This window comes from Nelumbo nucifera, chromosome 3, assembly GCF_055504915.1.
Source record: "Nelumbo nucifera cultivar China Antique chromosome 3, China Antique-T2T, whole genome shotgun sequence".
NCBI lineage: Eukaryota > Viridiplantae > Streptophyta > Magnoliopsida > Proteales > Nelumbonaceae > Nelumbo > Nelumbo nucifera.
In genome coordinates, this window is record NC_142651.1 from 107,073,430 (window position 1) to 107,086,651 (window position 13,222).

At 39.4% G+C, this 13,222-nt stretch overlaps 1 protein-coding gene across 1 annotated transcript in view; it reads right to left on the reverse strand.

Annotated features, from left to right (window-relative positions):
• Positions 1–797: 797 nt before the first annotated feature.
• The window catches only part of LOC104598767 (peptidyl-prolyl cis-trans isomerase CYP21-4-like), a 36,567-nt gene continuing 24,142 nt past the window's right edge, over positions 798–13,222 (reverse strand). Inside the window, exon 8 of the mRNA XM_010260972.3 lies at positions 798–1,238. Coding sequence (XP_010259274.1) covers positions 1,152–1,238 — 87 coding nt within the window. The 3' untranslated portion in view covers positions 798–1,151. The remainder of the gene's footprint in view (positions 1,239–13,222) is intronic.

Consider the following 13,222-nt stretch of genomic DNA (forward strand, 5'->3'; position numbering starts at 1 on the left):
ATGGTCTTTCTCCCCTGTCTTCCTGCCACCGTAGCTGCAACTCTCAGCAATAACAATTAACACCCTCTCTCTCTCTCTCTCTCTCTCTCTCCCCTCTAGTCCCAACCACTGTCGTCTCCGCCCCATTCGCTTCCTCTACATCTAATGTAAAATAGAAAGCTGTTGCAAGTGATGTAAAGTTAATTATTAATTATTTTAATTTTAATTAATCATGAAATATTTTAATAGTTTTTAAGATATTAATTTTCTAATTATTACCTAATTTTTTAATTGTTTCATAGACTTTATTACTATTATTATTATTATTTTAATTCTTACTAATTTACTTTTAATTTATAAATTTATACATACTTAACAATTTTATTCTTATTTTAAGGAATCATTATTTTTTATTTTTTATAATTTTTAGTTGTATTGATTATTAATTATTTAAATTTTTATTAATTATTAAATATTTTAATAGTTTTAAAATATTAATTTGCTAATTATTAAATATTTTTATAATTTATTCATATTATTAATATTATTTTTGAATTTAATAATTTATTTTTTATAAAATAGTGCAAATTGAACTCAAAATTATCAAATAGTTTGTTTTAGGGGTAAAATAGTAAAACCAGGAAATTTCAGATCCCAAAGGTTAAATCCAATACAAACAACCTTATCTATTCAATGCCACTACAAAGTAGAAAAGCATTATGCCTCTTTTTTTCAGACACTTTTAATATCTTTTTAACTTTTAAGATTTCAGATTTACCAAAACGCCACCTTAACAAACATTATGTATGTTCTTTTAATGGCATCCAAACCCAGATTTAATTGCATCCAAAAGTTGGTTTTCTAGTTTACCTCAGTATCGTAAACACCTATACAAGGAACTTCTTCGCCACCCACCACATGTTTCCCCAACCATTCCCAGAGATTTAGAGAAAAGAAAGCTTTCACAAGAGACTAATGGCCACCCATCATCCCAAACACATAAATGTTCATAGCACGCACAAGCTCTCCCCCAAACAGACCATCTGATTTAAAGGCTTTAAAAGCCTGCTCTAACACCTGAAAAGGGTAAAATTGGAGGCACCATGACAAGATTAGTGGGAAAACGTTTCTCAAGCAGGCTCCGTAAAATGCAGAAGTACGTTACAATGCCTTCAGATCTCCCGTTTCAAAGTCACATTGATGATCCCTATAGGTGACTTGGGTCGGTAGTGCTCATCTGTATCCACCTCTTCAATTTCCTGCATAACATATGTAGACAACATTAAAGCATTATTCACTAACCCGAATATATGCACACGTGGCAGTTTTAAAGCTAATTCAGTTTTTTTAATCAAAACCATGTAACAAAATATAAGTAATCAAAGTATGGTGTACTGATGGAATAAAGAAGAAAGAGGGAATACACAAATAATGGAGAAAAAAGAAAGGAGGAATACACAAATAGGACAATAAGGCTATATTTGGTTTGAAGGAAAAGGTAGGGAAAGGTAAGGAAACCTTTACAAATCTTGTAATGGTTTCCTTAACCTTACCTTCCTTTCCCTACTTTTTCCTTCAAACCAAACACAGCCTATGTAAAAGAAAATCTTTTCAGAATTTTTCCTCCAACTGAAATTTGTGTACACTTAAGTACTCTTTTTTTTATCAGCAAAAGTAGAATTTATCAAGTATATAGTTAAACCAGAGGTTACATTGCTGTGAATAAATTACCCACTTCCAACTGATTATCCAAATACAATTAGAACGCAAAACCCTGAACAAGCATTTCAATTTAGCCCAAAAATATTGACTGCCTATTTGTCCCTTGTTTAGCTAAAACATTTACCATGCATTTGCAGATCTTCTCAAGCATTTAAAAGTAACATTTAATTCCCTTGTTAAGCATTCAATTTCCTGGATCTTGTGCCTGTAAATCCAAGGCATTTTGGCTGTGAAATTTTGTCCAGGAAATAACCACCCGGGAGTCCCCTTCCACTTCCAGCATCTGCAACCCAAACTGTTTTGCAAATTTCAGCCCTTGAAGCAAAAGCCAATAGTTCTGCTTCAATGAATCTCCTTGCTCTACAAGACCCGGAACTTACCTTCTGAATCTCGAAGAACACCCCCTAAACCACAGCCTTTCCTTCACTTCCAAAAATACTTCCATCAAAGTTTAGTTTCACAACATTGGTTGTTGGTGGTCTCCATCCCATAATCACTCTCTCCTCTTGAGCCAAAATTGCCACTTCCACAACCGTAAAATATCATTAAAGGAGAAATCATGGAAGGTTTCCAAGGTTTTTACCCAATGTGCAACTTTTATCTTAATGATATCTATGATCTCCAATTCAGACCTGCTCTTTTCATTGAAAGTCCTCCCATTTCTCTTTCCCATTAGTCCAAACCAGTGTTGCTCTCACTGCTTTCCATAAAATTCTTCCTCACTTCTTTAGTTGTCTCAGAAAGTTTGGATCAAAGAAGCCCACCACATCTTTGGGAGGAGTCCGTCTGCATCCAAAAAGAGAACAAAAATGCTCCCAAGCACAACACACAAAAGTACAATGAATAAACAAATGGGAAATACATTCACTAGTAGCTTTGCAAAGGCAACAAAATGAGGGGAAAGACATTTATTTGGCCTTCTTTTCTACAAGTCACAGGTATTTAACTTTCCAAAAAAGATCTCCCAACAAAGACCTTTTTGTTGGAATCGGCATGCTCCAAATTTCTTTCATTGGAAGGTTTAAACCCAAGGTTGTAGGCTGTATTAGGTTATTGAAGAAAGAAGCTCAGGTGAACATACCATCAGTAATATTGTCCAAACTAAAATCCCAATACAAACTTTCTGAGAATTGAATTTTTGTTGGAATCGGCATGCTCCAAATTTCTGTTCTTTGGTCCAAGAATACTGAATCTAACTTGGCCAAAAGAAGTATGAGAGTCTCACATTCCATCTCCCTTAGACCCCTTCTGAAACTAAAATCCCAGTTCCACCCAAACAATTTTTTTTTGAAGAGTAAATAAAAGAAAATTTTATTAAAAGAAAAAAGGTTACAGAGTAGGAGGTGACAAGAAGGCACCTCAGCAGTACAAAACAACAAAACACCAATACAAACAAGCAGAATACTGAATAAAAATCTGCAGAACAAACAAAATCCACCAAGGCTTCCCCAAAACTGGACATCAACTCTATTCAAACTCTGAGGACACTGGAATCCAATCGGAGATGCAATGCCCAACCAAAGCCACCAGAACCTCAAAGGATTTAAAACAACACCTCCTGAAAAACCTCCGGTTCCAACCACTCCTCACTACACCATCCTTGAAAGCTCATCCTTCAGGTACATGTTGAATTGTTTCTCATAAAGAAACTGCCTTTCCTCTCTCTCATAACCTTGTCTTCTGTCCTGGCTTTTCAAACTGTTCTAAAGCCCTCCTTGCAAAATCTTCTCCTCCCCCCCCACCCCCAAAAAAAACCAATGATTTACCCCGTCACCTCCTTCTCAACCAAAGTATTAATTTCTAGACCACTTTTGCGCACCCCCTCTGAAGCCTCTTGTATTCCTCTTCCCCCCTACTCCTCCAAACAGAGTCTTTTCTGTACTCCTCTCCTCCCTTCTCAGCAGTACCTGTGTCAAGCCCCCTGTTTTCCTTTTCCTAATATACACAGTTCCCTTCTCGCCTCCCCTACCCGCCTCTTGTATAGCCTTCTTCCTACTACCTCACCCCTCAACACTTCTCTGGCATCTGCAGAATTCCACTGAGGTTGATCTCCTAACCATAGGTCTTCCTAAAACAATACCTCGTTCCCACATCCCACATCAAGTTGGATATGGCTGAGGAAGGAAGAATACACCTCATGAATTGCTTTCTAGGGAGATGTTGGTGATGCATTAGGAGCTACTTTTGCATCCCAGCTATTGTCTGATCGCCTGTGTATTCAATCATCCTGTGCCAAAACCATTTTCTTGATTTTCTTGGAGAGCTGCATTTTTCCAAACTAAGTTTCCCATATCCCAAGCCCCCCTTGTCCTTTGGTTTACACGCTTGTGCACATTTCACCAAATGATCTTTCTTTACATCTTCTAGTTCCCATAAGAAGTCCTCCATCATCTTCTCCAACTTTCTTGCTTTGATTAAAGTCAAGGTTTGGCAATTCTTGGCTTCTTCTATCTACTTTAGAGAAAATACCTTTGAGGTGATCCACAAAAACTTTGATCATCTCCCTTTCACTCCCGATTTCCTGCCCATTCACCTCTACCAAAGTAATAAAGTTTTTCATTCTCCCATTTGCAAGAGAATGGAAAAAACATCTATTTCCATCCTCTTCTTGAAGTCATTTACATCTTGATTTTTGCCTCAATGATATTTTTTCCTTCTTTCGAATTTCCTCCAACTCTACCTTCAGCCTCGACCTTCTTCTCTTTCCTCCTCATTCAAAATTATTAGGACTTTTCCTCCAACTCTACCTTCATTCTTTCTTGGGCTTCTTCTAACCTTCCAAAGTGAGACTTGTTCCAATCCTTGATTCTTTCTTTTAGATCCTTTAACTTTCTTGTAGTCCATCTGTGCCAATCCTTAATTCTTTCCTAGGCCGCTTCTAACCTTCCAAAGTGAGACTTGTTCCAATCCTTGATTCTTTCTTTTGATCTATCTTTGAAGGTAGCGTCCCATAGCCACATATTCTCAAACCGGAAAGGTGAAGGGCCACCTATCAAGTTTTCTTATCTTAAGAAAATGGGCAGTGGTCTAAAGTTACCATAGGCAAAGCCCTTGCAGAATTTTCTCACAACCCTTCCCGATCTACTGAAAAGAGGAACCTGTCGAGCTTGGAGCAGGTTAGGTTGCTTGGAAATTTGACCAAGTGAATTCAGCTTGTAGTAGAGGTGGGTCTTTCAACTCGAAGGCAAGGTTTTAAAAATCGACCCGGAAACGGAACCGTTCTGGCCACCGGTTTCTGGGTTAGTGGTTCGACCGTCCGGGTCAAACGGTTCGGACGGTTTGAATATTTTAATAGTGATATGTCATCTTACCCATTAGATTGGAATATTAGGGTAAGATGCATATAAATATAAGAGAAAATAAAGATGAAGAAGAAGAGGACGAGGAGGAGAGCTTGAAGGCTGCAGCGGCGAGTCGGCGATGACAGCGACGGCAACAGCGATGATGAAAAACTGAAGTAGATCTGAGATTTCTAAGTCTCAGATCTCAATCCCTCTCTCGCAGATCTGTCATCTAGAGTCTAAACTTCTCTCCCAGATCTCTAAATGTGAGATCTCTCTCACTAGATCTCAGATCTGAGAGATCTTCTTCCCTTTTCATTTTGTTGTGACAAGTTAATAAACCGCAAACCATTCTTCAGGTTGAATGGTTCAACGGTCAAACCGTCTGGGTCAACGGTTCGTTGACTAATTCAACAATTTTGACCAGAGACCCGTTTTGGGGTAAAACGAAACTGGTTGCCTGAACGGTTTCTGGTCCGAACGTCCAGGTCAATGACAGTTCGAAAACATTGCTTGAAGGTATCCACTAGAATGTTAAACTTTCTCATGCTTTGGGTAATTCTTTGGTTTGGGTTGATAGTTTCCCTCAAAAATCTTATGACATTGAAATCTCCCCCCAAACACCAAGGTCCCTCCCATAAACCTCTTACTACACTTAACTTCTCCCAAAAGTGGTCCCTCACTCTGTATGGATTAGGGCCATAGAGATTGGTCAACACCCACTCCTTCCCATCAGCTACCCTTCTTAACTTATTGAAACTGAGTAATTTCCTATGAGTTCTAAAAAATCCAACTCTACATTCTTCCAAATTGTAAGTATACGCCTTGGAGCTCCCCAAGATGGTGCAAAATCCCAACTTAGTCCTCTAGTTCTGCAAATACTTCTAATCCACCTTCTATCTTGTGCAGTCAATTTTGTCTCTTGAATAAAGAATACGTTTGGTTTCTCTTTTTCTCGATAGGAGAGGGTAACTTTCATTGATGAAGTTAAATAAAGAGTACAATATCACCACCCAAAGGATGGTTGGAGAAGCCAAAACAATATTAGCCTTAGAAACAAGCCCAAAACAAAGCCTCCACATTAACTCATTGCTTAGCTAAAGTTTTAGCAATTCCATTTGCTGACCTTCTTGCCCATCTAAACTGCACCCGAGCTCCCTTGCTAAGCTCAAAATTTCTCTAAGTGGTTGTCTTAGTGACCACGCTCCCTTGTTTCTAGCTTGCATTCACCCTATTACCAGCTTGGAGTCTCCTTCCACTTCTAAGTGTTGCATTCCCCCATTGTTTTTTCCAATCTCAGGCCTTGGAGTAAGGCCTTGACTTCTGCCCTTAAAGAGTCTCCCACCCCAATCGGGCCTGAGTATAGGGCCAACACTCTTCCTTTCTCATCTCTGAAGACACCCCTACTCCCGAAAGACTTGAATTACCTACGAAGCTTCCATCAAAATTCAATTTAACCCTAAACTGTAGCCGTGGGGACCAACTCTCTTGAACGGAGAAGAGGAATGGGATGCAACTATAGTACTCCAACTTCTAATTAAGTCAGTCGAGGAAAGTACTTAAAAAGTTGCAAAGCTTTCTAACAATGTAGAATCTTGATGGTAATGCCCTCAACAAAGAATGGCTGCTCTTGTTTTTCTCCACATTTACCCTACCCATTTTCTTTGATCATTGGAAGAAACTAGAGTAAAAAAGGTTCAGCACACATGAGGAGGGATTCCACCTGCAACCAAAGAGAGAAGAAAACCAATCCCATAGGTAAAAAACAAAAGGATAGGGTAGGTTCCAGGTTCTGCCATGGAACCGAAGGTTCCACAAGTAGACCCTGGAACCAACCCCAGAACCACCAAGGCCAGAACTGACCTTCATAGAATAGGTTCCTGTTCCAAAACCTAGAACCGACCCCCATAGGGTAGGTTCCAGGTTCTACCAAGGAACCGAACTAAACCAACCCATGCTCACCCCTATTAGCTTGCAACATTGGCAATTTCCTCAATTAAAGGGAATCTACAAAAAAAAAATAAAAATTAACTTCGTCATACTTAAAGTGGCCCTATGGTTGGGGTTCTTTGTTTCATTAACAAACCTAATGACATTAAAGTCACCTCTCAAGCACCACAGACCCTTCCACAAGCCCCATATAGCAACTAACTCTTCCCATAGCTCCTCCCTTTCCATATATGAATTTGGCCCATAAACATTTGTTAAAGCCCATTCTAGTCCATCATCTCTTCATCTTAATTTAATTGTAACCGTAAAGTTACCAATTAATTATTCTGTATAGCCCAACTCCGCGTTTTTCTAGATTGTAAGAATTTCCCTTGAGACCTTCCAAGAGTGTGCAAAAGCCCAACTCAGTCCATCATCCGGTTTCTCATTCCATAGAACACTCCTTATTAGCCTTCTCTTTTTTATACTTCCTAAACCCCTCACATTCCAACTAATAAACTTCATTCTAAAATCTAGATACTGTCCCTTGTAATCTCCTTTTATCTAAATCTCTTTCTTTTTACTACTCTCCTTCTCATAAGTTAATTTCAATCACCAATCTCTCTACTTCACTCTTCTTTTTCCTTTTTTTCTACATTCCCCCTTCCTTATCCCTTCTTGAATAAACTTTTACTTCAAGAGAATCCTCCAAGATACTATTTTCCTTCAGGTTCTCATTTCCTTCTTCCAGTACAGGAGCTTCCCTTCCCATAGGACTCACGAACCTACCTCCATCACAACACTTCTCTTCTTCCAATAAGGTAGATAAATTGTTTATCACTAGATTGAGAATTATACCCTCATCCTTGACCTCCTTACTTTCCTCTCCTAAGATCCCTACCACAATCTATTTGGCACTTCAGTTTTTAGTACACAAGGGCAGTTGTCCTGTAGTTGGATTTGCAAACACAGGCGACACAGAAAATAAGGACTCCAAGTTAGCACTAGTAGAAAAAGGAACTTAAGAAAGAAGAGAAGAAACAAAGGACGGGGGGTAGAATGGTTAGATTAGGCCCTTCTTGGTTGCCTTCAAGGATAGAAAGCACCTTGACTGCATCTTGTAACTATCCCTCTTTTGCTACTGCACTTAGATCAATGGCCAAATCTATGACCCTCTATTGTAACACCTGCTTCCTAGCTTTGGTTGAGAAGCAACTCTTTGTCCTTCATGGATTCAAAATTCACAGCTTCACATTCCATGGTTAGGATCTTCAACCCCAACTCCCTTTAACTCCAGAGTGTCGTTAGTCGAAACATCTGCAAATAACAATTTTGTTCCCAGACCCTTATCTTCCCATTTCTTACAACTCTTCGTTGAATCAACTCTCCCTATATTGGACGCAGTGTTTAGTACACAGGGGCCAATTTGCGCCCAAGGTCCAAGGTGCAAAGCGAGGCACACGCCTTTCTGAAGCAAGGCGCAAAAATACAAAAAAAAAAGCTAAAAAAGTCATAAATTTCAAAAAAACAACCAAAAAACCAAAAAATATTAAACATAATATTAATAAAAAGTATAAACTTAAATTTTAAAATATTTTTTAAAAAAAACCTATTATCTAAAATTAAAATACATAAGCATAACATGTAAAGCATATTCAAATGAGAATTTAAAAATAAAATCAAACATATAAAACATTTTCAAGCATGTAAAACCCACAATCTCTTTTTTTTCCCCAATTGCATTACTTCAAGTAGCTAATGTAATGTAAAACATATTCCATTCCTGATTCTACAAGACACATTTGTGCCATGCCCCTCAAGGAAAGCCCAGACAAGTCCATGTTGGGGTCTTAAATTCTTAGTTATCACACAAAAAATAATGGTTTTATAATTTTAATTGCTTTTTAAGAAGATATTTTATTAGGATGAATGAATGAATGAATGAACATTAGCAAATAGGGGGTTTTTGGAGCCTAGGCGAACACCTAATGTGCCTTGCACCTCAGCCCAGGCATGTGCCTTTTGAAAATTTGATGCTCCACCCTCGGACCCTGTGCCACACCCCTTAAGGCAAGCCCAAACAAGTCCATGTTAGGGTCTTAAATTCTTAGTTCTCACACAAAAAAAGTGCCTCGCTTGTGTGCCTAGGCACGCCTCTTAAATCATTGGTTGGAGGGTTGATTAACTTCCTCTTCCTCTTCAAAGTCAAAATCTTGTAAATCTTCCCAGTCCTTGTCGTCTTCCTTATCTTCATGAATACTTCTACAATACCTTGAGTTTGGCCTATTTGGGGTTGTAGAGTTCTCTGATTGCATTGCCCTCCAAACTAAGGAACGTTTCCACATTTCTCCAAAGCGTTGTATCTCTCTTTGCCTGAGGTCAAAGCTTGTTGGACCAAACTTCTTCGAGAGGTCTATCATGGGGGCTTCTCCATCGAGCAAAGGGGACAATGATAGACCCCTATTATCATCTTCTAAAGCACTTAAGTGGGGTACATGCTCTCTTAAGTTGTCATGTGCTTTACAAGGCTCGATTTTATTAAGTTAACATGTCCCGATTCATCTCCTGATACAAAGGGCTCGACCCGACTTGGTTCACCAACTCCTCAAACTCCTTTTACTTCTTTCATTTCCTTTCCCGATGCAATATGGACACTACCACTACCTCTACGAAAGATTTGAACTGGACCCTGTGGTTACCAATCAATGGTCCTCCTTGCTATACAAGTATGGTAATCTGTAGGTTACCTTCTTCGGCATTCTTTGGCAACAAGCCATTTGTCTTATCCACCAACACCAAAGCATCATGTGTTCTTCCTAGAGCCATGTCATCACCTTCTTCCTCTACTTCCTCCCAGAGTTCTGCCTCTATAGCCAAAAGAATCCTGATTTTGTACACCATACCTTTTACCTGAACTTCCACCATTCGGGGAACATTCTTTGGTTTTACTCACAACAGTTTGAGGGAAGCTGCACAAGGCTTGCTAGTATTAAGCTCTTCAAGCACTCCACCACATACAACTATTAGATTTTATCGAATGTCAAGTTTGCCCAGAGATGGAAAGGAAGTCCCACAACTTTCACTTGAGGATTCTCCCAAAGAGCAACGAGGTTTGAGCCAAGGCTCCAATACTGGACATTAATACAACCTTCCTTCGTTTGAATCTGCATTACATGGAAGTCATATGAAGGGAGCGGGAGCTCCAAGATTACCTTGCAGTTTTGAAAGAGGGTTAAGGATACATGGCCCTTAACATTCAACTTTCTCCTGATGCTTCTGGCAACTTCTTCCCAATCCTTTTTTTTTTGGCATCCAAGATCAATTTTTTTGCCCTAGACTTCCTCGCATTTGTCCCTAGTAGGAGAGTTGTAAGTCTTCACCCTCCTCTATATCCTGTGTATTTCTTTTACTCACAACCATTTTCCCTCTTCCTTCATTTATTCCTTAATTTGTTTCTTCATAATCAGCACCACTGCATCAACAATATCCATTTTTTCCCTCTAGTGAAAGCCCTATATTACTTCTAGGATTTTGCACAACCCCAATCTATGTTTTCCCATTGGAAAGCAGACTATCTGTTTTCTATCATTCCCAAACCATTCAGTCAAAGTATAAATCACCCTTTCTTTCTGTTTCTTGTTTCAGAAGAAATATGCTGAATTAAAAAATATAAAAGAAAAGTAGTTTCTTGAAGAGAGAAGGAGAAGAAGAGAAGAAGAGAAGTTGGAAAGAAAAGAGAGCAATAATCTGGTCGCCCCCTTCACTTATTATTTATACTAAAATAATAGAACAGTACAAAGACAACTATGCTCTTATAGGGCGGCAAAACATAAAACATCATATATAACACTCAAAAACATAATAAAATTTGGACTCACATAACTACTGTGGTCCCCACCTCCTATCTAACAACTAACATAAAACATCTACTTAGAAAAACATCATAAAACTAATTAATCTTCAACACTCCCCCTCAAGTTGGGAGTAAATGTCACACATTCCCGCTTGCGTAGATCATGCTCAAGCTTGTCCTTTGCCACCCCTTTAGTGAGAACATCAGCCAGTTGCAACTCTGAAGAGACATAAGAAAAACAAACTTCTCCGGTTGTTACCCTTTCTCTTATTAAGTGTCTATCAACTTCAATGTGTTTTGTCCTATTGGGCAATATTGATTGCAGCCTGATTGTCACAGTATAACATCAAAGGTTCCTCTGATTTCACCCCAATCTCACTCAAAAGAGATCTAACCCAAAGAAGTTCTGAGACACCATGAACCATGGATCTATACTCAACCTCTGCACTTGACCTTGCCACAACCGCTTACTTCTTACTCTTCCAGGAGATCAAGTTTCCACCTACAAAGGTACACACTCCTAATGTAGACCTCCTCTCATCTAAGCATCATGCCCAGTCTGCATCTGTATAGGATTCTACCTTCAGATTCTCATGATTTGAGAAAAGAATGCCTCTGCCAGGGTGCTTTTTAAGATATGCAAGTATTCTCTCAATAGCTACCCAGTGCTGAACCCGAGGTGCATGCATGTACTGACTCACAACATTGACAGCATAAGAAATATTTGGTCATGTCATACACAAATACAGCAGTCGGCCCACCATTCTTTGATATCTCCCCACATCCTTTACCAATTCACCTTCCACACCATTAATTCTATGATTTGGATCAATAGGAGTGTTTGCTGGTTTGGTCCCCCACTTCCCAGTCTCCCATAGTAGGTCGGGTACATACTTTCTCTGTGAAATGAAGATCACATGCTTGGATCTTGCAACTTCAATCCCTAAAAAGTATTTGAGCTCACCAAGATCTTTGATCTCAAATTCTTGCTGCAATGATTTTTTGAGATCATCAATCTCCTCCAGATCATTTCCTGTAACCACTATATCATCCACATAAACAATCAGAATTGACACCAGAGCATCTCTCCTCTTCACAAAGAGGGTGTGATCAGACTGTGTCTGTGTGTATCCAAAACGGATGAGTGCCCCTTTGAACCTATCAAACCAAGCCCTTAGTGACTGTTTCAGTCCATACAGAGATTTTCTTAGTCTGCACACCTTTCCTTTACCAATATTTTCATAAAAGCCTATTGGAATGTCCATATATACCTCCTCCAGTAAATCACCATTGAGGAAAGCATTTTTTACATCAAGTTGGAACAAGGGCCATGAATAGGTGGCTGCTAGAGATAAAAGGTTACGAATTGAACTCATCTTAGCTATTGGTGCAAAGGTTTCTAGATAATCAACACCATAGGTTTGATTATACTCTTTTGCTACCAACCTTGCCTTGTACCTCTCTATCTTGCCATCGGCCTTTTACTTCACTGTGAATACCCATCTACATCCGACTGTCTCCTTGTCTGGGGGGAGATCAACTATTTCCCAAGTTTGGTTTTTGATCAAAGCATCCATCTCATCTTGCATGGTTGTTTTCCATTCAAGTTTGGAGAGAGCCTCGGTAACATTCCTGGGTATAGACACAGAATCCAGGGAAGAAAGAAAAGCACGGTATAAGGGTGATAAGGCACTATAGGAAAGATGGTGTGAAATGCATTGGGCTGTACACTTTTTCTTCCCCTTACGAAATGCAATGGGAAGATCAAGGTCAGTGGGAATAGCTGCAACAATGGTGTTAGGGACAGAAACATTATCATCAGAAAACACAATAGGCTCAGGCTCAAGAGGAATACCTGGAACTATATTTGTCGAATCTGGAGTTTCAAAAGGATTGACAGAGAGTGGTGTGGGTTGAGGATGTGTGGAGTCGACCATCATTTGCCGGTGCTGATATTTCTGTGAGGCTGCCCGTAGTGACTTAGGTAATGAAACCGGAGGTGCAGGTGCTGGCTGAACTGATGGAGGCACCACAGAAATAGGAAGAGGAACAAATTATGAGTTCTCCCCAAAACTCTCCCCCTGAGGAGAACCACTCGAGAAGAAGAATGTGGATTCAAAGAAGGTAACATCCATAGTGATAAATCTGCTCCTCGACACTGGGTCATAACAGCAATACCTCTTTTGGTTCTGAGCATACCCAAGAAAAACACATTTCTTGGCCTTAGGATCCAATTTCTTGCAATGAGGATCAAGAATGTGAACAAAAGAAACACAACCAAAAAGCCTCAGAGGTATTTGAAATATCTCTCCATCTGGAAAAAGAAGGCTAAATGGCACCTTAAACCCCAAAGTCCATGAAGGAACACGGTTAATCAAATGCACAGCTGTAAGAACTGCATCTCCCCAGAACTGCACAGGAACTGAAGCACACACCATAAGACTCCTTGCCACCTCCA